This window comes from Brassica rapa, chromosome A04, assembly GCF_000309985.2.
Source record: "Brassica rapa cultivar Chiifu-401-42 chromosome A04, CAAS_Brap_v3.01, whole genome shotgun sequence".
In the NCBI taxonomy this organism is placed as follows: domain Eukaryota; kingdom Viridiplantae; phylum Streptophyta; class Magnoliopsida; order Brassicales; family Brassicaceae; genus Brassica; species Brassica rapa.
The window spans coordinates 20,323,551-20,346,328 of record NC_024798.2 but is presented as its reverse complement, the minus strand read 5'-3'; the positions used below and the strand labels follow the sequence as shown (position 1 = coordinate 20,346,328).

Genomic DNA, 22,778 nt, shown 5'->3' with positions numbered 1-22,778 from the left:
ACTATTTATCAGCATTGCATTGAAAACATACTTTCTATTTTCGGAAATATAAATACTTTAGCATTAACTTTAAAAACATTAATGTAATCTTTGTCACGCGGATGATGAAAAAATCTTTGGGAAAAGAAAACAAATGTACGACGTCTGACGTCAGATGTCAGTCCAATAATCCGCGGGACCCCCACGTAATTACGCTTTTACCCCTACTCTCCAGCCGTTGGATCATAAAAGCCCATCATCTTAAATACACAACGCGAGCCCACAACGACCACAGAGGAACATTTATTCCTTGTACAGACGGAGACTACGGTCAAACGAAAGTCAACAAATCCAACGGCTGAGATCAAAGCTTAAGTGGTCCCCACGAGAATCTAAAACGGCAAAAACGGGGAAACGCTTTTCCCTCCACGCGCCTCCGTTGGTTAGCCATTTGTAAGTCACCCCGTTCACCGTTTTACTCTCTCTCTCTCTCTCTCTCTCTCTCTCTCTCTCTCTCTCTCTCTCTCTCTATATAGTAGTAGAGTGTGTTCGTCACTTTCACTCTCTCTCTCTCTCTCTTCTCTCACCGACCTTCTCGAGAACCCTAGAGAGAAAAAAAGACACAAACTTTGGAAGATCCAACGGCGGAATTTTTCAAGAATTGACGTCGGGAGTGTTTTCTCCGGTATGGGTTTGGACCATTCTTCACTCTTTGGCTGTAAAGTTTGGTTCTTTATGTTCCTTTAGTGAGAAATGTGGAGACTTTACAGGATGAAGTTTGGGGCTTTACGGTTGTAGCTAAAACATGGATGATGATGATGTTGATGATCTCTGGGGTCCGCCACTTGGTACTGTTTTTAATTTTTATACTGTTTGTTTGTTTGTTTGTTTGTTGGCTTGTGACTTGTTTTTTTACTTGTTAGTGGTGAAAGACGATGCCTTTCGTAAGCCTCCTCCTCTGCGTGGTTGTGAGTTTTGGTTTGATTTCAGAACAGGTTTGAGCTTGAATTGTTGTGTCTTTGTTTAAGATTGTGTATCAATCGCTGAGAGTTTTTCCTTTTTGGGTGGTTTTGGTAGATGTGCTTGAAGAAAGTTTCCAGATTGAGAGATACTGTGAGATAGTGTGGACGATACTGAACGAGAAGAAGCAAGTTGATGAGCTAGTAGGCTCTTCTGATTCGGTAAGAGGCTTTAATCTGATTTTGATTTTTGTCTGAAAAAATGTCTCTGGTCTTTTGTAATTTTATATTCACGTTTGTTGTGTGTGTGTTACAGGACAAGACCTTAAGTGCAGCTACTCTTCCTGATGCTGACACAAGCTCTGCTAAATCTTCTCTAGACGAGGATGAGAACACGTCTAGTATCAGCGATGGTAAAACTAGTGAGACCAAAGATTCCACTAATGACACTGAAGAAGCTGACCTGGAAGCAAGGTTAAAGCCTCAGGAGACAGCAGCTAATGACGCAATAACAGTTGAGGTCAGTTTAAAGCTTTTTTTTTCCTTTTCTGAATCCGTATTCATGGGATGGGATTGTTTGTAGTGAAGTGCTGTGTTGTTTTCTTCAATGATGGACAGGTTGCAGAAGATGGAGATACTCCTCCTTGTAGCCCTGTGTTGGCTTTGGCAAGCACGATTGAGGAAGCTGAGGAACATTCTTGTTCTTCCTTTGTTACTCACCAAGCCCTGGAGAACAAATCTCCATCTGCTATAAGCCAAGAGAACAATGAAAGTTCCACTTTGAAGCCATTGGTTGAGAGCAGAGAGAAGGCAAATGCTGAAGATGGACATATACTGAAGGATCAGCAGCAGAAGCAGAAGCAAAATGAGAGCTTGCAAGACATAGAAACTGCTTCGGAACCTTTTACCACAGAGTCTCTCTTAGAAATGTGTGAAGAACCGGAGAAAAGCAAAAGATCAATAATCCCTGAAGCTGTGATGAAGACCGTTGTTGTTAAGGAAGAGCCGATCATAAACATGCTTACTGAGGCAAGGATCAAGAAGGCAGAGGAGAGCTTGAATCCTCCTCCTGGGTCAGTAGTCCTAATCAAGAAGAGGAAGAGACATTCTAACACAAGCTTGATCAGATACACTAAGCAGAAAGGTCCAAGTGTTCCTCTACCGCTTTCAGCTTCAACGCTTGATTTGATAGACAGAATCAGACAAAGAGGAGGTGGGAAGAAAACCATCATGGGTGGAGAAGAAGAACCAGTGATCTTAATAAGCGAGTTGCACGACAAGACAGGGAAGGAGCTAAGAAGCATAGCGAAGGAGCTGAAAGTAACACGTTACTATAAGATGAATAAAGAAGATCTGCTTCAACACTGTATCATGCAGCTAAAACTGAAGCCTAACCGATTGCAATGAGCAGAGAGTAGAGCCATAACCATCTCTCAAGTATAGTTAACATTAGAGCTTACAGAAGAATCCTTCTCTTTGTGTTTCTTGGATTCAATGGTATAACCATCAGCTTGTATAAATCACATGGAGCTTGCTTAGTCTAAAGTAGAAATGCTTATTGAGATATATATATATATATGAAGTTTATATTTTCTTAGTATAATCTTTTAGTATCTTGTGATGAGTATCTTGTAGAGTGTCTTCAAAATTAGGACATGATTCAACAATCTACTTCCTGCTATGGTGACAAATGCAATGACAATTTATAGGTTTCATGGATCACATAGACTACCCCCTCCATTTTCCATTTCATATCAAGTGTCATTGTATAATAATTTTTTTGTTTCAAAATAAATGTTTTAGAATTTCAATAAAAATATATATTAATTTTATTCTCTAATTTATTTTTCTATTGTTTGAAATATGATTAGATATATAAATAATGATGTTATTATTTAGAAAATATACAAAATTAAATATATTGTTTTAATATATGTGCACAAATCTACAATAACATTTAAAATGAAAAGGAAATGGAAGGAAAAAAAAAAAAAGAATTTCACTCTCTTAGCTGCCTAGCTGAAGCCGTTACAAGGAACACTTGCCTCTTTACACAACTACTGTTTTGCGTTTTTTGTCTTTAGAGAAGTTGGATGGAAGATACTTGTGACGACACCCTTTGGAAAATTCTCTGACCAGGTGCTAGAACCGCCAGAGGATCGTACTTGTGTTTCCTCTTTGCAAACGTTTCCCATCTGTTTCCAAAGTGTGATCTCCACTCTTTTTGAGTTTCGTAGTGAGGCAAATACTGCTTCACATCCAAGTTAGCTTCTGCACAGAAGCTAAGCACTCTTTGGTTTTGTCTTAAAAGGTACTCTAAATCACTTTCCCCTGAGGGTTTTGGGATTGCAGATGGGAGAAAGGCCACGAGGTAGAAGATATCTTCATTAGGAGTGATCAAAGACGTATGTTTGTTCCATCTGCAACACACACACAAAAGTGTTAGTAGCTTTGTTTTTTTTTTTTTCAGAATCACTGCAAGTAGTTTTGCTCACTTACTTAGATTGATTGACTGGATAAATAAGGGTAGGTCCATTGTGGTTGCTAGTCACAATGTTGTTGAATACTTTTGTAGCAAATTCGAAAATGCGGCTTTTGGGAATTAGGAGATTCAGCCAGGGATGTGGAACCTCCCATAAACCCTTTTCTCTCAGTTTGATCTCAGCAATGTGCACGCGGTCTAAAAACTCGATATATGGCACTTCAGATGAGAACAAAGTGGATTGAATATAACTCAACTCTGAAAGTAACTTCTCCATTTCCTGATTCATAGAGTGAGCTTCTTCTGAGTTGAAATATTTCACCACTTCTAGGCAATACAGAGTTTTTCCATCTGACTTGAATTGGCTTGCCTCTGTGGAGTCGTTGGGAGTGAATGAAGATCTCCAGTTGTTGAGGATGTCTGTTCTGTTGATTATCACAAATCCTTCCACGTAGTCGAAAGCATTCTTTTTTGAAATCAAATGTTCTTGGTCTCTTGAAAATGCAGAGAAGTCTGAGTAGAGTGTTCTGATCCATTTAACCTGTTTAGGAATCATTTGACTGTTGTCAGAAAACTGGTGCTTTTTAAAATCATATTGTGTATTACATATTCCTTTGACCATGCTCAATAGGCCTGCCGTTATTAACTGACCTGCCCAACCGAACCAAAATGTTTGTCTTTTGGTTCAGTTCGGTTAGGAGGTTTGGTTCAGTTCGGTTCAGTTAGGCAATTTAAGAAGAAAATTTTGGTTTTCTGTTCAGTTTTCTTTTAATTAATATTTTTTTTTTAAAACAATCATATCAAGATTCTGAACTAAACTAACAGAATCAAACAAAATCAGAACCTAACTAACCAAATTTCACAGATTTTTTTTTTTGAATTTTTTAACAAACTTAAACCAAAACTTAACCAGTTTAACTGAATTCGAAAACTTCATTTAAGTTTGGTAGAAATTTTTGAAACCGAACTAACCAAAAACTGAAGATTTTAGCCAAACCAAATTAACCGACCCGAACCTGCCGGCCTAATGCTGAAGATGGAACTTTACCATAAGCGGTGCTGGTCCAAGAGAGATCCTTGCCCGGGTGATTATCCCAAACTGTCCAAGCCCACCAAGAACACTCTGGAAAAGTTCAGAGTTTCGCTTCTCAGAACAGGTCACTACTTCTCCTTTCCCTGATACAATATGTGAAAAAATATTGTTGTAACACAAAAAATATATTGTTTATCTATTGTTCTGTTTAGTATAATTTTTTTCATTGTTACAAGTTACAAGTATGCGTTGCATGTTTGCATATTCTTTATCTAGTGTTTTACCTGTGACAATCTCTAGCTGATAAACGTTGTTGATTTGAGGTCCATGCTTAAACGCTTGACCACTGATTCCAGCGTTTGATAGAGTACCTCCAACAGTTAAATGAAGATAGTCTGTCCAAGACTTTGGTGAAAGACCGTATCTTAGAGTCTCACGTAGAATATCAATCCATAACTCACCACCTGAGACATCTACATAAGGTTGTTTCCCTTTGTAAATCTTGATATCATGACTTGGAAGAAGTGACTCCATGTTGATGACAACACCTTGATGAGCTAGAGCTTGTCCTTGAAGCGAGTGACCATGGCCTCTGGCTGCTACTGTAAGATTTGATGTGGAGCGTACTATATGCCTCATCACTGTTGAAATATCAGAAGCTGATCTCGGATGGAGAATCGCCAGAGGTGGTAAGTGGTATCTGTTGCCAAAGTCCTTGGACGCATTGTGGACGTCATGGAAGGTGATGTAACCTTCCAAGTCGAGAGAATCTAATGAGGAACGAATAACTGAAGGAGGTAAATCTTTTGGGGTACTAACAGAAGGATTGGAACAAAGATTGGTTCTACCTGGTATGCAACTCAGAACCAAGATCATAAAGATTCTGAGGAAAGTTGATCCCATTTTTTTCTCTCTTGAGCGAAACTGAGGGATGATAAGGGAGAAGTAGAGGTAAAAGGTTTAGAGCACTCTCAGGAAGAAAGAAAACAGAGGTAGAGAAGAGAATTTAAAGGAAAGGTTTTGGGCGGTACAGTCATATACTTGTGTTCACTACATAGCTGTACTGACATTACTTTTGTCTTGCTTTTAATTAATACTGCATCACATAAAGTTTGTTTTTTTTGTTCCACAAAGTTGATTTTCTAGATTGTTAAAGAATTTTTAGTGGTTGAAATTAATAACTTGTATAATATTAAATACATTAACTGAGAATATTTAAATAGATTAAATATTATTGGTTAATAGTTATTAAAATATATAATAAAAATAAATGATTAGTTTAGTTGAAAATATTTATGGCATTTTTTAATACTTTGCTTTGAATATTTTATTGGATGATAGTTATTATAAAGGTTTTCTAACTCCTATTTCATAACCTTTTTATATATGTTAGGTCAATAATTCACATCACCAGTCTCACCCTGCCAAGGTTTCCTGCATAAAAGGTTAAAACATTTGTTTAACTGCATGTGTTTTTCTTCTTGGGTCTCATGGTACAGTAGGGCCCCTACTTGGGTCTTATGGTACTTGAGCTAAGTCTGAGGGAAGAGACAGGGCCGGCTTAGACAGGGGGCGAGTGGGTGCAACCGTCCTGGTCCCAATCCGTTGTCTCACTATTTTTTAATATATAAGGACCTGATTTTAAAAAAAAAAATATATGTATTTTTATATTAAAAATAAGAAAAGGGGTCTAATTTTTTTATACGAAAGTTTTTTTTTTATTTCTATAGATTTATTTTTAAAAATATTTCTGGTATTTTGAACAAAAACATATATTTATCAGATTTTTTTTAAAAAATAATAGTTTAAAAATTAATTTTTTTTTGCCAGGGTCCATGACACCATTGAACCGGCCCTGGGAAGAGAATCTTGCCGACCACTCTCTACACTCAGTCTAGTGACTTCATTGGATCATGCTTATTGAATTGTACCATTTTGCATCAGTTTATCTTGTCAGTTCTTGCAGTATTTGAGTTTGACTATTAAGCTTGGAACTAAGTTACCCCTTAGGACCAAAACATCAACCATTGGCTACTAGTCCTTGCAGGATGGATGCAGAGCTGTCTGTAACATATAATGTAACCAAATATTTACTTATTCCAGATTCTTTGGAGAAAATAATAATCTTGTTGCATATTCTTGTTTTCATCATGGCTTTGAGCGGTGCTATTCATGCGTATCTTCTCTTGCCATAAGTGCCAACATGACATATTGAAGTGGGCATATAATAGGACAGCTCAAAGAGAGAAAAATTGAAAAATCAATGCCACTGTGGTACTTGCAATAAAGATATGTGTATGTTGTGTCTTCTAATCATATACGTCATGTTCTTTTTGTTGTGTGATTGAAAGATGTAGGGGGCGTTGCATACACAGTTGGAAGCAAAGCTGAAGAAGATTGTTATGTGGGCAGTCGAGTGACAGTTTGAACAAAGGAGGCACCGCCAATAAATATATAAGTTGATTATGTTGCTCATTTGAGCAGGAGTGTTGTACACTGAAAGGTTCATATCTTAACGAGGCTATGAAGCAAAAAGTTTATAGTGACCAATTATATCAATAGATTTGCAGTGAATAACTACCCTTTGTATAGTGACTTTGTGTGCAATCTAAACCAGTGGTCTAAGCATCATTGCTCCTTTTTTGCTTCTTTTTTTTTCATGGTGTAGTGTTACATTCTATTTGCTTTATTGTTTTTATATTTTCATGATTGTACTGTCCCAATTATTAGACGCATTGGCTAAAATCACCTTTGTTTTTGTAATCGTAGCTCACAATAGCTTTGTTGATGTAGTGAACAGGTACACAGAAGAAGATACTCTTTCTTCTCTATCTAGACATAAACATAACAGAGCATTTTAGTCTAGTGGCACAATAGACAGATTCCCTTTCTTTATGTTACACTTAACCGGTCATAATCGTGAAAAAACTGACCTTTTCCGGTTAACATGAGTTCTGTGTATATCTCTCATGTTTCTTGTTGTAGAGGATCAATGACGTTGTCAAAGAACACCATGAATCTCAGTAGACCCAAATGAGTCCATTTCCGTACAGAAACATTATTGACATTCTATCAATTTAGTGGCACTAAGCTGTTGTTTGCTTTCTTTGTAAAGGTTTATTGTTATGTGGTTGAATTCTTTTTAGTTGTTTATGTCAGCCTTGTCGAGTTTTTTCTTTCAGGTCTCAATGTAGTGTCACTTTCCACTCAAAAGATTGCAATAAGAAGCTAGTTGGGCATTAAGACTGTTTAAGTGGCATCATGATGCGCAGAATATGATATTAAACCACCACCATTACCGCAAAAAAAACATAAGGTTAACCTCCACAAACGTATTTAATCATTACTCTTATGTGATATATGAATCTCTATGTTTTTTTTTTCAATTCAAGAAGCAAACATTATGGTATAAACCGGATATAATTAGATATCTCAATTTCAAGTTATTTGATATTAGAGAGAGGAGATGGTCCCAAGATAGAATGTAGAGGTGGTGATTGTGGAGTTGGGCTCATTGGCTACTTCATTGACATTAGGTTTCTCTTGTCTTCTATTATTATAGAGAAACCTTTTTCTGCAGTGATGTGTTGTTTTCTTTCTTTTGTTTCAGAAAACTATATATGCCTTCTTTCTTGCTCCTTCAGTTTTCATTTTTTAAGTTTTATTTTATTTATTTTTGGCTTTTAGTTTACTTTCCAATTTCCTATATATCTCGTATTATAAGTTGTAAACCTTTATTTTACCAAAAAAAAAGAGAGTTGTAAACCATATGACTTCCACTAACGATGGACAAAAAACAAACCCAAAAATCCGAACCAAACTGAGCAAAAAATAAAGCCGAACCAAACTGAATCTGAGATATATCTGAATGCTTCTTATTCTATGCTATTTCTGATTTTGAGTTTTACACGTACCGTACTGAAACTCAAACATATACATGCAAAAATCCTAAAATTTCAAAAGCAAAAAAAAATCTATCAAACTCAAATCTAATCTCAAATAAATATCTAAAATAGTCAGAGAACCTATTGAATACCTACAATAATTATCTATTACATGAATAATTAATTAAATACTAAGTTTACTATATATGTTTGGTAAATACTGAGTTTATAGTGTTTTGGTAGTTTCATATAAAGTTTGATTATGAAAAGTTTTGCTTCCGAAGTTTACAAAATGTTTCTTTTTGAAGTTTAAATAATATTTCTTACACTTTAAAGTTATTTGTTGTTAGTTTTAACTTGGTTATGTTTATATATTCTTAACAACCACTTCTGAATCATGGCGTCAAACTTTTGTTAGTGTAATTTGTTCAATTTTCCCAAGTTTTAGAAGTAAAGCGTGTAATTTCGAGTCATAGAAAGTATTTTGATAACCGAAACCCAAATTAGAACCAATCCCGAATTTAAAACGAGTTCAACCGGATTTACAATGTTTTACTATACATGAACTAAATTCAAAAGAAATTAAACCGAATCCAAACCACACTTTTAAACTATCTGAATGAAACTAAATTTTATGCCCTCAAAAAACTGAAACCAAATAGAATCTGTAGCGAACCCGAACCCGATTGGACACCGGAATGCATATGCCTAAGTTCCACTATCACCAAAGAAATATCATAGTAGAATTCTATTTCTAATATCATTTTATTTTTGAGTTAATTAATGCAAAGAGATCTTCGAAGCAAATCTTCAACACTATATCCTTTTTACTTGTTTAAAGTTCTCTATTTACTATTTAAGGTAAGAAAACAAATCAGGTGCCTATTTAGGGGAAGAAAACAACTTAGTTTGTCTGTTAATGATTGTGTTTTAGCCGATTAGACTTTAGCTTATTTACTATTTATGGTAAGAAAACAATTTAGATGTCTATTTAGGGGAAGAAAACAACTTAGTTTGTCTGTTAAAGAATGTGTTTTAGCCGATTAGAATTCAGCATATTTACTATTTAGAGTAAGGAAACAAATTAGGTGTCTATTTAGGTGAAGAAAACAACTTAGTTTGCCCTGTTAATGAATGTGTTTTGGCCGATTAGAATTTAGTTCGAAATGTTAATAACATACACTATATATAATTTTTTTATAGCTTTCTTTTCCAAGTTGTGTACTAGTGTATCCAAATGTGGACCACAATTCGTTAAAGGAAAAAAACTTCAGAATAATTTGCTTTCTATTTAATATTAAAAATATATAATTTTAGGAATGAGTCTCATTGGCCACACCTTGCGTTATCCCTAGGACGTATCTATAAGATTGTGTTTTGTTGTTCTATGCTTAGATTCGTCTAAACGTATAAGGATCTTTTTGGTAATGTTAAATTATTGGAAACAATGAGGATTTACAAACGAGTGGGAAAGATTTAAAAGAAAAGAACAAGACGAAACTTGCTAATAATTCTTTACACACACTAAAATGTAAACGTAAATGCATACAAACATCAGTCTTAGTCTCACAAGTTACTATACAAAGTTTAAAATCATACTTATCTTTACATTCTAGGCGCTAACATTTTTTCTTGTGTGTTATGTCAAAGTACTTGATTTTACGTTTATATACAAAATTATTGTATTGACCATAATAGAACTATATTCTAATGATTTTGCAAACATTTAACTATAATTGCATAACACAAGATGCCAAAAAAAATTGCATAACACAAACACAAAATATTATTTTAAATGTAAAGACAAATATTTGTATCGAATAATTCAACCTATAGTTTGTTAATCGTATTATCATGTAATTCTTTAATTTTGTTTAAACCAACTAATTTTGTTGATCCACAAATTGTGAGTAAGAGTAGGTGTGTACTTAAATTTTAAACATAAGTGATATGTATATTTTTTTAGTGCTGTTAGAACTGCAGAACCTCAGCCCCGTAGGAGTAATGAACAACAAGTATACTGCACATAACCTTTTCTGAGCGCCAGAACCATACATTAAGATTTGTTAACGATCATTTATTTACACTATTATAGAAACGTGGCACTTGTCCTTGTCTTCTTAATACTATATCCAAGGCAAAAAAAATCCTATTGTTGGAGGATCAGGAAACCAAAAGAAGACCAATTCAGTGAACAAAACAAACTTTCATATATTAATAATAAATTATGTGGTTTATATTCAACGCACCATATTATATACATCTAATCACCTTTTTCTCTTGTCTTGTGGGAATGATTAGCTTACCTCTTGTATTTATGTTTATATGAAAGTACATATCTTCGTATTTGGCTATGAATCCAAAGTAAAAACTATGTATTAAAGAAGCTATTGACGGACTATTGTTGATGTTTTCTATTCAAATATTATATGCGAAAACATAATCAAATAGATTTTACTTTTATAATTAGCAAAAAATAGATCTTGAAATATCATGAATTAACGCCACGCCTAATTTATTAGCTAAGAAACTCATAATTCAACCTAGTGTATATATTTATAAATTCTTGTTGCTAGTTGCCAATCATGTCTAAACACAAGGGACGTACGCTTCAACTATATATATAAACATAATATAGGGTCACTTTTAAAAAAGGTCTAATATACCAAAATAGTTCTTTTAATTATTATTAGTTAAATTAAATATCTACTATGTTTTCCCCCACAAAAAAATCAACCATCTACTCAACGTTGTATTTTACTTAGAATCTTTATTATTTTCTGTTTTTTACATAATTTACTATTCCCTTTTTTTTTTGGTTTTCTACTTGCGTGATTCCTTTTTGTCTGATACATCTTCATTCATCATATACTAAAAGACTGCACAATTGGCCTAGCTAACTATTCATAAGTGCACAATTTTTAGGCGTAATATATATATGGTTAAATGCATGATCAAATCTACATAGAGAAAAACGATAGATGGTTCAACTTATAATAAAAATGCATGTTCGATCATTTAACACTAGTGTACTAAACGCTTTCGTGTATTACTTTAAAAGAAGAGACTTTGCATAAAATCTCCAAAGTTTGTTTTAAAATCTAAAGTTCATATAAAATTTTACAGTTATAGCTTACTGTACCGTATGTTTTTTTTTTCTAACTAAACATGGAAGAGAGCTAAAACTATAAGGTCGCTGGCTTGTCAAACGCATGATGAGACAAACAAACCCCATTTTTCATCTAATTATTATTATTATTATTATTTTCTCCCTTTAAAAATTGTATTTGGATCCGAACAGGTTAAATTCCAATGTAAAGTTGGCATAATTCCTGCTTAAATCATATTATATGTCCGGGATTGCAAATCTATGGGCTGCATCTTGAAATTTCACTTTGTGGGGAAACAAAGTCTTACAAAACTTTTTATGTATAACATCTTAATGTTACAACTTCATATCAAAGACAAACTGTTGTAGTCTATTGGTTTAACACACTAGTCAAGCTCACTAGATACACCACTTTTTTTTACTACTTAACCGTCCTAATAAGTTTCAAAACTACTTTAGATTTTAACCTAAAATTTTTAGATTATTTTAATGTAAAGAGAGAACTGTGACATTTATGTGCTGCAACTAGTCATGAGGGGGAGGGGGGTATATGAAAACAACAGTTGATTTCTTTTATATACACACATGTGGAAGAGACTTTACGTTTCATAAAATCACAAGTTATAATTCTGAATGCAAAGATTAAAAAAAAAGGTTTCAAAAGGAAATGAAGTGTAAGGCTAAATGATCCCTTAGGTTCATGACAATGACCATTTTCGGCACGCGCAGCTTCAAGATTTGATCAGAACTCTTACATCACTAAGAAAGCTACATTTCTACAGAGAAATAGATCAGCATACCGTCACACAATATATAGAGAGTAAATCAGTTTGTGACAAATCAGTCTTCTCTGAAGCCCATTGAGTAATATGGAGAAAGATAGGCATTTGCATAAAGTTATTAACACAATCATTTCAAAGGCATAATGTTACACCCCATATAACTCTAGTGTTTTTCTATAATTAAGGTCAAGGAAAACTATTACGTTAGACAAAAAAATAGAATAATTAATATCAATGATCATATGTGAACGAGTAATTTAGATATAAGCTTGTGTATTAGTGGGCACAAACTATAACAGAAAAATGAGGAAATAATATAAAAAGGGATTAATAATTACCTCGTAGAACAATTTCTGAAAGAGTAGGGTCACTTTAGAAGATATGTTTTGAGTGATTTTCTGAAACTAAAGAGAAATAAATGAGGAAACTTGATTAACAAGATTCAAAGTATAAAGCATATGTGCTAATAAGTTCAATGAACTAGTAAATCGTTGAAATTTTATATTAGTGAAAGGTAAATCTTTCAAAAAAATGACTGATCAAACATCAAGTCTAAAAGGGACGATCTTATCAAACTATATTCACGTGGTAACTGGTAAGTGGAGCCAATTCCTCACCAACTGCACTAGATAGAAAGTAAGTATGTAACATGAGTAAGAAAAAGACTTGAGATAACGCGAAAAGACATCCAAAAAGACTTAGAAATTGAGCAGACAAAGTCTGGGAACCAGAACTGCAAAAGAAGAGAGGAACCATCAAGTCTATCGTAATGGCTGAGCTTGAAAGTCTCAACACAAAGTGGATTAATCACTTAAGGAGAAAACAAAGTCACGAGCCATATGCAGTAAAGGGAAAGGCCCCTCCTCTAAGCCATATCTCGGCTTGCGCCACGTGGATACTAATATGATCTGGTAGGATCAATATCTTGAATATTAGACTGACACGCATTTGACTGATAGATACCATTCACCCAATCACCAATTACTAACTATAATTGTTTTGAGAAAAAAAGATTGTGGGGTTGGCCAACTTTTGAGACATCAGAAGAAACTAACACAATGGAAAAGAAAGAAAAAAGTGTGACTGAAAGTAACTTTTTGTATGTCACGTTTCAGAATTATGTTGGAGCATTTGCCCGAATTAGATATTATTGAAACATGGTAGACAGGCTAAAAATGTGTTGTTCAAGCTATGCGTGTAAGAGAATCATAAGTCTATTTTGGAAAACAATAAGAACTGCGAACTTGTAGAAAAGTAGCTATGCGAAATATAATTAGACCATCATGTTGTAATCTAACATGTGACTCTAATCGATAGGTCAAGGACCGGAATGAACCAAACTCAGTCTTATTTGTAATATTTGGTATCAAGGTACCTAATCCCATTTCCTGTGACATCTAGAAGAGATCTATCCGCAGTAATATTGAAGAGGGGTCACTCGTGGTTGATTGATAAAGAATCAACAGACAAGCATATAACAAGTGGACATATTATTAAAAAACTTGGATTATGACATCAGCAAGTCATTATTTCCAGTCGTGTATGATTAGCTAACATACACAAGATTCATGGCTTCGTAAACGTATACAACATTCCAGAACCATAAAAGATAGCAGATCTCCATGCTCTATGTGAACTTCTTCAATATGAAGGAGTAGCTAGGACTAGCTAGGACAGAGAATGATTCTAAAAGGCGAGACCTTTATGTCGAGACCTTTTTTTCTCTCCTAAAGGCGAAAAAAGGGCGATAAAGGCGATTTAGGTTTCCGGAGCTTTTCCGCCGTTAGTTGGCCTTACGCCGGCTAGCGAGAAGTCATTCCTAGGCGTTTTTTTTTTCTCCCGTATGATGATTCCAGTTACTTCCCCTTCCTCGAGCTCCCCTATTGACCCGGGTGGGGCCAGCCCATCGAAAATCTCAGATCGCGAAAGTCGTCTCCTTAACCGCGATCTGGAGATGAAGCTCCAATCTCCGTCGGTCCCAACGGCGATACCAGCTGCTAAGGTTCCCTCTTATGCGGCGCGGTTCAAGTCTTCGTTGCGTAACCTTCGCAAGATTCAAGCCCCGTCCTTTCTGGAAGACGGTACTCTGGTGGTACAAGCACCGGATTCGGTACTTCTTCAAACGTCGGAGTTGTGGAAAGATCATGTGGTGGCTCATTTCCATGGTCGTCGACCCTCGGCATCAAAGATTATCACGGACCTCAACCCAGTGTGGGGGAAGTTCGGGAGCATCACGGTCCGTACGGTGTCCGAAACATGTGTTTTGATCTACATTCCATCAGTTCAGACGAGAGAGTGGGTGTTGCAGGTTGGGTATTGGCAGGCTGATAGATGTGCCTTCTCGGTGTATCCTTGGACGGCTGATGGGAACTTAGCGGCGCAGGAACTGCTCTTTGCTCCGACGTGGGTAGTTTTGAAGAATGTGCCACCTCAGTTGTATTCTTTGGATGGTATCAGTGTTGTTGCTAGCGGCATAGGAGATCCACTACACACTGAGAAGTCTCGGCTAGATCCTTACCACTTTGGAGATACGAAAGTCAAGGTGGAGATTGACTTATCCAAAGCTCCTCCAGAGGTGGTAGAGGTTAGGGATACTCAAGGAAATTCTGTTAGGATTAATATTGAGTATCCAAGCCTCCCCCCGAAGTGTATAAACTGTGGGAAGTATGGTCATTTGATCAATAGGTGTCATAAACCTTTGACGAAGAGACCTCAGGTCCAGAAGAAAGAGAAGGTGGTCAGTATTGTGAAGTCTGGTGATGAGCTCCCCTTATCAGCATTGAAGCAGGGAGAGGTGACAGAAGTTCAGGGAGTGGATAGTAAGGGAGTGAGTAATCGTGCTCGGTCGAGGTCTCGCAGAAGATCTCAGTCAAGAGCTAGAGCTAGAGCAAGGGCTCTGAGCTCTCCTCCGGGGGGCACTGAAGTCGGTACAACTGGGACTCAGCTAGGTGAGGAGCCAGTGGTAGCGTTGGAAGGGTTAGAGGAAGTGAGTAAGTCTTCGGAGGTTAAGGTTCTGACTATGAATATGGAGGAGGAGACAGTAATGGAAGGAATCTCAGGATTGAAGGAAGAGGTTATTTTGGAGGAAGGTGAAATTCTGGAAGTTCCAGAAGAGATTGAGGATAAGAGTTCGAAGTGGAGACAAGAGGGTTCCTTGGAGACAGAAGAGGATGATTCTGTGTGGTTTACTAAACACTCGAAGAACTTTCGGCGTGCTATGAGACAGCAGGAGCTTTGGAAAGCTTCTGGAGCAGTTGGCACTCCACCGAAGTCATCAAAGTTTCTTACGCGGGGTTCATCCTCGGGTAGGAAGCTAAGATAATAATACCTGGTTTCTCCAATTTTGTATATATGAAGATTTTTAGCTGGAATATTAGAGGCATTAACGGAAGTGGTCGTCAGAGGGTGGTTAGTAGTTGGTTGCAGAGTTTGGGCTCTTCAGTTGGAGCCCTTCTTGAAACGCATGTACAGGAAGAAAATTTTCTTAGTGTTTTGGGGGAGGTGGCTCCAGGGTGGAGATTCGAGAGTAATTATTCAGAAGCCGCAGGAGGAAGGATTTGGCTTCTGTGGAGACCGGCGTTATCAGTGGTGGTATATTTGAAATCTGATCAGTTTATCTTGTGTGGGGTGATCGATCCGGCGACAGGAATGGAGTTTACAGTGGCCTTTGTGTATGCTCACAATACAGAGGCTGAACGGCGTAATTTGTGGAGAGATCTAGTCATTTTATCTAGCAATCATTTGGTGGTTGAGTCGCCGTTTTTAGTAATGGGGGACTTCAATCAAATAGTGTCGGCAGCGGAGCATTATTCTTTGCTTCCCTATGATTTACCGGTGAGAGGGATGGAGGAGTTTCAGGAGTGTTTGCAGCAGAGTAATCTTTCAGACTTGGATATCAGGGGAACATTCTTCTCTTGGTCCAACAAACGACCAGAAGACCCAATTCTCAGGAAGTTGGATAGAGTATTGTGTAATGAGAAGTGGAGGGACAGATATCCGGAGTCGGTCAGTATATTTGAAGCTCCGGGAGATTCGGATCATTCGCCAGCAGTGGTAGAATTCTCCTCAGTCAATCAGATAAGGAAATGTAGCTTCAAGTATTTTTCCTTCATCTCGTCGCATCCAAGGTATTTGGCTGAGGTATTAAAGACTTGGGAAGAGCCAATACCGGTGGGTTCGAAACTGTTTTCCTTGGGGCAGAGACTTAAGAGGGTGAAATCTACTTGTAGAAAGCTGAATAAAGAGGGATTTGGGAATATACAACAGAAAGCTAAGGACGCTCTTAACTCTTTGAAAGAGATTCAATTACAGTTGTTAAATTTGCCCACGGACGCTTTATTCCGTCAAGAGTTTGTGGCTCGACAGAAATGGAAGCTTCTTGAAACAGCGCAGGAGATCTTCTATAGTAGGAAGGCAAGAGTGAGGTGGTTGGACTGTGGAGATGCGAATACTAAGTTCTTCTATAAAGTTGTGGTAGCGCATCAGATGAGGAACTGCATTTGTTATCTAATGGATGCAGGAGGTCACAGGGTTTTTAATCAACTGCAAATCAAAGAAATGGTGGTGGCTTACTTCCAGAATTTACTTGGATCTGAAGAAGGGGTGATGCAGGACATTACAGTAGAAGAGTTGAGAGGGCTACTCACATACAGATGCCCTCAAGAGGTCGCAGTTCAGCTTATTTCAATTCCAACTGAGGCAGATATCAAGTCAACCCTTTTTGCTATGCCTAAGAATAAAGCTCCAGGCCCGGATGGATACTCAGCGGAATTCTTTTGGGAGACGTGGGAGATTGTTGGAGTAGATGCGGTCGAGGCAATAAGAGAGTTCTTTACAGCGGGTAGACTACTGAGACAATTCAATACCACTGCTATTTCGCTTATTCCTAAGGTGGTGGGAGCGGATAATTTGTCTCAGTTTCGACCGATTTCGTTATGCTCAACTATCTATAAAGTAATGGCTAGGCTGTTAAAGAAGAAGCTGAAGTTGTGTGTTTCAGAGATAGTACAGAGGAATCAGGTTGGTTTTGTTCAAGAGAGGTTGTTGTGCGAGAACGTCCTACTAGCGACAGAGCTAGTTAAGGATTTTAATGACCAGGGACCTACGAGTAAAGGCTGTCTTAAGATTGATATCTCAAAGGCTTATGATAACCTCAACTGGGAATTTCTTCTTAAAGTCTTAACTGCACTTGAGCTGCCTGAAAGGTTCATAGACTGGATAAAAGAATGTATCTCTACTCCCTCTTATAGCATTGCCGTCAATGGAGAGTTACATGGTTTCTTTCCAGGAAAGAAAGGACTCCGTCAAGGAGATCCCATTTCGTCTCTCCTGTTTGTGATAGCGATGGATGTGCTCTCGAAGATGTTGGACAGAGGAGCCACTGAAGGAAGATTTGGATTACATCCAGAATGCGAGGATCCGTTGATTACTCACCTCAGCTTTGCAGATGATGTGTTGATTTTCTTTGATGGATCTGTAGAATCCCTCAGAGGCATTTTGCAAATTCTGGAGGAGTTTCGAATGATCTCGGGGTTGAAGATCAATAGGCAAAAGTCAGAGCTACTGTTGGATGTGGGTAGTTCTAGTAGATGCAGGGAGATGGCAATTGAGTTGGGTATTGCCCAAGGAGCATTGCCTTTAAGGTATCTGGGTGTGCCGCTATCCCCTAAGAAGATGACTCGCTCGGATTTTCAACCACTTCTAGACAAGATAGCAGCTAGAGTTAACTCTTGGACGGTTAAGCATCTATCGTTTGCGGGGAGGTTCCAGTTAATCCAAGCAGTAATCTACTCGACCATATCTTTTTGGGCTTCTATGTTCATCATACCGATGGAGTGTGTAGGTATTTTGGAGCGTATGTGTGGGGCATTTCTATGGAGTGGTGCTCCCAATTCAGCTAGAGGTGCAAAGATTGCGTGGGACTCAGTATGTACTCCTAGAGAAGCTGGTGGTTTGGGTTTGCGGCGACTAGCAGACTGGAACAAAGTGTTGGGACTGAAGCTGATATGGTTGATATTTACTGCAGGAGGTTCATTATGGGTCTCCTGGGTGCGGAGGAATTTGATTGGAGGTCAGAACTTCTGGGTTTTGGATCCGGTGAGGAGAGGAAGTTGGATTTGGCGTTCCATTTGTAAGCTAAGGCCGCTGGCGAGACCTATGGTTTTATGTGAAGTTGGCTCTGGGACTATTGCTAGTTTTTGGTATGATAACTGGACCTCTGTGGGTCCTCTGATCGACTTGGTAGGAGAAAGAGGGCCGCAGGTGTCGGGACTTAATATAGAGGCAGTGGTGGCGGATGCCCTTACGACTGATGGTTGGTGGTTGGATCGAAGCAGAAGTAGGAGCCCACTGATTTCCTTACTGAAGGCGTGTCTGCCTAATGCACAGGAGATCATTAGTTCTGAAGTGGAGGATAAGTACGTATGGTTCCCGGAGCCTGGGAGGGGTACAGGACATTTCTCAACAAGTGAAACGTGGAGAGTTCTGCATCCTTACCCAGTAGAAGTGTTCTGGCATAAGGCAGTTTGGTTTTCAGGTAGAATTCCGAAGCATGCCTTTATTTCTTGGGTTGCCGCAAGAGACAGGATGGTTACGAGGGATAGGCTGTTGAGATGGGGTTTGAATGTGCCCTCTAACTGTGTGCTTTGCGTTGGAAATCAAGAAAATCGTCAGCATCTATTTTTCGTGTGTGCGTTTAGTAACCAGGTCTGGAGCTATTTTGTATCACGATTACAGCTTAACCCCCCGAGTGGTTTTGAGGATGTATTGAGGTGGTTAGTTGCTCCGTCAAGAGACAGCAACGTAACCTTGATGATTAGACTCATTTTTCAGGCAGTAGTGTATTTGGTGTGGAAAGAAAGGAACCAGAGAATTCATTCAGCATTGGAGAAGCCGCCAGGTACTCTTATTAGAGAAGTTCAGCAGATAGTGAGACTCAGATTGGATCCTCTGACCCGTAGACAGATTATTCCTCCGGGACAGAACTCATTGCTGGCAACATGGTTCTTGTCCTTTGATTTTTGAAGCAGAAGCTCTTGGTGGAGTTAGGAGTTAAGATAAGAGTAGTGGCTTTAGATTTGGTCGGGCCTGTTAGTTTGCTTTATTTCACAGGGCCTTCCCTGCACTATTGTATAAAGTTAAGATGAATAAAAGTTAAAAAAAAAAAAAAAAAAAAAAAAAGGAGTAGCTAGGACTAATTAAAGTGTGTATATAATACTCTTGTAGCATTCATACTCCGTAACAAAGTTACATGGGAACATTAACAAAAAAAAAAGCAAAAAAATTACAACATGTGAAACTAGGAAGGTAAAATGTTTAAGGAATTACAAGTCTATCTTTGCTTCTTTTTAAAATGGGGTTTCTATATATGAAGCCCATTTATTACCCAATAATAATAGAAAACCCATATATATTGCTCAAAAATAATAGAAAGAAGGCCCATTTAAAGCCCAATTAAATGAAAATTCGGGTCTAAAACCGGATCTACCGCCTACAGAGAAGCCAATTTCTATAATTTCGACTTCCTCCGCTTCTTCTTCTCCGTTGCGCGACTGCCTTTGGAGAGAAAGAAGCTTCTTCGATTCGAAAGTCTCTCTCTTTTCGCTTCGGTTTACTTCTCAGCAAGTTTAATTTTTTAACAATTGGGTTGTTGATTAGGTTAATGGTCTTCTTTCTCAGGAACACATAAAGCTCACAGATCAGCTACGAAGCCTACTTCGTTCTTTGCGTCGTGTTTCGGAGCTTCCTGGTAAGCTACGATCCCTTTTTCGATTAATCTCATTATTGGCATTAGAAGCTGAAGAATGTAGCTTTGATGCTATGCCTGTTAAGTGTTCGTTTAAATTCCCAAGAGAGTATTTTTAGTTATAACTGAGTTTGATTTTTAGCAAGTAGCAACCTTTCTCTAGTGTTGGCAATGCCCATGAGAACTGATTTGTGTTTTTTTTTGTCTAGATTGCTGTTTCAACATGGAACCCAACAATGAAGATAATGTTTCATTCATACCATCAGCTTCGCCTGCAGTTCCTATTACTCAAATCACAGCAGCTCCAGTTCCAGGTGAGTTATTTAGTTTTCGAGTGATTGTTTACATCTAAGATTATAGATTACTAGCAACTTGGTGCTCGGAATCAGTCTTCTGCTTCGGTTTATGTTGATACAGTTCCACCGAGTTGGCTTTGGGGTTCTGAATCCTCATAAGATAGTATAGCCTTTGTTGGAAAAAGAAATGGTAGATTACTAGCATGTAGTGTTTGGAATCAACCTTCTGCTATGGTTTATGTTGATACAGTTCCACCTAGTTGACTTTCGGGTTTGGAATCCTCATAGGATAGTATAATAGTATAGCCTTTGTTGGAAAAGAAAAAGATAATAGATTACTATGCACGGTTCAATCCCTAACTCTCTCTTTACTATAACTGCAGGCGTCTCTCCCATACCACCTCCTTCTTTTCCTCCACCAATGGCTCCAATACCAGTGGCCCGCCCACCTACTTTTAGGCCACCACAAAACGGTGGAGCGAAAGCTAGTGACTCAGATTCTGAATCAGATGATGAACATTATGTAATATCTGAAGAGAGTAAGCAGGTCAGGGAAAGACAAGAGAAGGCAATGCAAGAGCTGCTGATAAAGCGCCGTGCTGCTGCTATCGCAGTGCCAACAAACGACAAATCCGTTAGAGACCGGCTTAGACGACTTGGTGAGCCCATTACTCTGTTTGGAGAACAGGAGATGGAGAGAAGAGCTAGGCTGGCTCAGCTTATGGCTAGGCTTGACATCGGCGGACAGTTGGATAAACTGCTACAAGCTTACGAAGATGACGCGGCTCCAAAAGAAGAAGTGGACGAGGAAGAGCTTCAGTACCCGTTTTTCACTGAGGGTCCGAAGGAGCTGAGAGAGGCTAGGATAGAGATTGCTAAGTTTTCGATTAAGAGAGCTGCTGTGAGGATTCAGCGTGCTAAGCGGAGGAGGGATGATCCAGATGAAGATGTGGAGGCAGAGACTAAATGGGCTTTGAAGCAGGCTAAAGGCTTGGCTCTTGATTGCAGTAACTTTGGGGATGATCGTCCTCTAACTGGCTGCTCCTTCTCAAGAGATGGAAAGATACTTGCCACATGGTATGTCTAAATGCATTTGTCCCTTACATGATTCCTCTTCTGTTTTAGTAATTTGTGGTTTTTTTTCTTTGGCTAGTTCTCTGAGTGGAGTTACTAAACTATGGGAGATGCCTCAAGTTACAAACAAGATTGCTGTCTTGAAGGACCACAAAGAACGTGCAACCGATGTAGTCTTCTCCCCTGTGGATGACTGTCTAGCAACTGCTTCCGCTGATCGAACCGCAAAGCTGTGGAAAACCGATGGCACACTCCTACAAACTTTTGAAGGTCATTTGGACCGTCTTGCACGTGTTGCCTTCCACCCATCAGGGAAGTACCTAGGGACAACAAGCTTCGACAAAACATGGAGACTGTGGGACATAAACACAGGAGCAGAGCTGCTTTTGCAAGAAGGTCACAGTCGCAGCGTCTACGGAATTGCGTTTCAGCAAGATGGTGCATTAGCAGCTTCCTCTGGGCTTGATTCACTTGCACGGGTTTGGGATCTCCGCACTGGTAGGAGTATTCTCGTCTTCCAAGGACATATCAAACCGGTAAGAACCAAGTTTTGATCCTCTTTCTCAGCCAAAAACGAGATCATATACTAATGTTCCTCTGTTTCTTTATGCTTCTCCAGGTTCTCTCAGTGACTTTCTCTCCAAATGGCTATCACTTAGCATCTGGTGGTGAGGATAACCAGTGCCGTATTTGGGATTTGAGAATGAGAAAGTCGTTGTATATCATACCAGCTCATGCTAACCTTGTGTCTCAAGTTAAGTATGAACCACAAGAAGGCTACTTCCTGGCCACTGCATCATACGACATGAAAGTCAATGTAATTTCTCTTCTCTAGTCCCTTTCCTATCAAGCTTCTGTTTCATTTGCTTATAGTTTGATTTCTACTTCTTTTTGTGCATTTTTGTGTATAACAGATATGGTCAGGCAGAGACTTCTCGCTTGTGAAAAGCTTAGCAGGACACGAGTCAAAAGTCGCTTCTCTGGATATCACTGCAGATAGCTCGTGTATCGCAACTGTGTCACATGACCGTACCATCAAGCTTTGGACAAGCAGTAGCAACGAAGAAGAAGAAGAAGACCAAGGCGGAGAAACAATGGACGTAGATCTCTAGCTTCTTTATTCATCATACTTCCGAGAGAGAGAGAGAAAAAACTTGGAGTTGAGAGGTTTAGAGATTAGCCTGCCAGAGAGAATCTTTAAATTGGTGTTGTTTGTAGTCAGGATGATGATACATTGTCTTTGAGATTTTTGCCACTGCGTTGAACAAAAAAGCAGATGACTGAACTTTGTTTCCCTGAAACTCTACTTTACACCATGTTAACAAAAAAAAAAGTTACGTTGCTATATAGATTGTACAAGGAACTCAAGCAATGTTCTGTTTCTTATAAGAGTTGAGATATGTTTAGAATTGAAATGTTGGTCAATGAGTTGACTT

General features: G+C 38.2%; 4 protein-coding genes across 7 annotated transcripts; 3 read left to right on the top strand and 1 right to left on the bottom strand.

Annotated features, from left to right (window-relative positions):
- The first annotated feature begins 256 nt into the window (after positions 1–256).
- Positions 257–2,554, top strand: LOC103865891. 2 transcript variants are annotated; one of them, XM_009143750.3, is made up of 6 exons: positions 257–664; positions 727–827; positions 903–974; positions 1,057–1,160; positions 1,255–1,458; positions 1,557–2,554. In XM_009143750.3, the coding sequence occupies exons 2-6, from the start codon at positions 785–787 to the stop codon at positions 2,343–2,345; spliced, it is 1,212 nt and encodes a 403-aa protein (XP_009141998.1). In that variant the 5' UTR covers positions 257–664; positions 727–784; the 3' UTR covers positions 2,346–2,554. The 2 variants fall into 2 exon arrangements, with proteins under 2 accessions (XP_009141998.1, XP_009141997.1); XM_009143749.3 differs by having other exon boundaries at positions 265–664; positions 750–827.
- A 287-nt stretch (positions 2,555–2,841) lies between these two features.
- LOC103865890 (cytokinin dehydrogenase 1) lies at positions 2,842–13,869 on the bottom strand. Its single transcript, XM_009143747.2, has 4 exons — positions 4,738–13,869; positions 4,469–4,596; positions 3,438–3,961; positions 2,842–3,358 (listed from the first exon to the last, which is right to left on the bottom strand). Exons 1-4 carry the CDS (start codon positions 5,354–5,356, stop codon positions 3,019–3,021), a joined length of 1,611 nt encoding a protein of 536 aa, XP_009141995.1. The 5' UTR covers positions 5,357–13,869; the 3' UTR covers positions 2,842–3,018.
- Positions 13,870–15,579: 1,710 nt separating this feature from the next.
- Positions 15,580–16,766, top strand: LOC117133384. The gene is made up of 2 exons (XM_033289423.1): positions 15,580–16,652; positions 16,748–16,766. Exons 1-2 carry the CDS (start codon positions 15,580–15,582, stop codon positions 16,764–16,766), a joined length of 1,092 nt encoding a protein of 363 aa, XP_033145314.1.
- Positions 16,767–19,686: 2,920 nt separating this feature from the next.
- On the top strand, positions 19,687–22,687 carry LOC103865889 (U4/U6 small nuclear ribonucleoprotein PRP4-like protein). Of its 3 annotated transcripts, none has more exons than XM_033290251.1 (7): positions 19,687–19,816; positions 19,899–19,975; positions 20,182–20,286; positions 20,652–21,345; positions 21,422–21,878; positions 21,962–22,159; positions 22,257–22,687. In XM_033290251.1, exons 3-7 carry the CDS (start codon positions 20,196–20,198, stop codon positions 22,452–22,454), a joined length of 1,638 nt encoding a protein of 545 aa, XP_033146142.1. In that variant the 5' UTR covers positions 19,687–19,816; positions 19,899–19,975; positions 20,182–20,195; the 3' UTR covers positions 22,455–22,687. The 3 variants fall into 3 exon arrangements, with proteins under 3 accessions (XP_033146142.1, XP_009141994.2, XP_033146143.1); XM_009143746.3 differs by having other exon boundaries at positions 19,711–19,815; positions 19,906–19,975; XM_033290252.1 differs by having other exon boundaries at positions 19,734–19,797; positions 19,904–19,975.
- Positions 22,688–22,778: the final 91 nt, after the last annotated feature.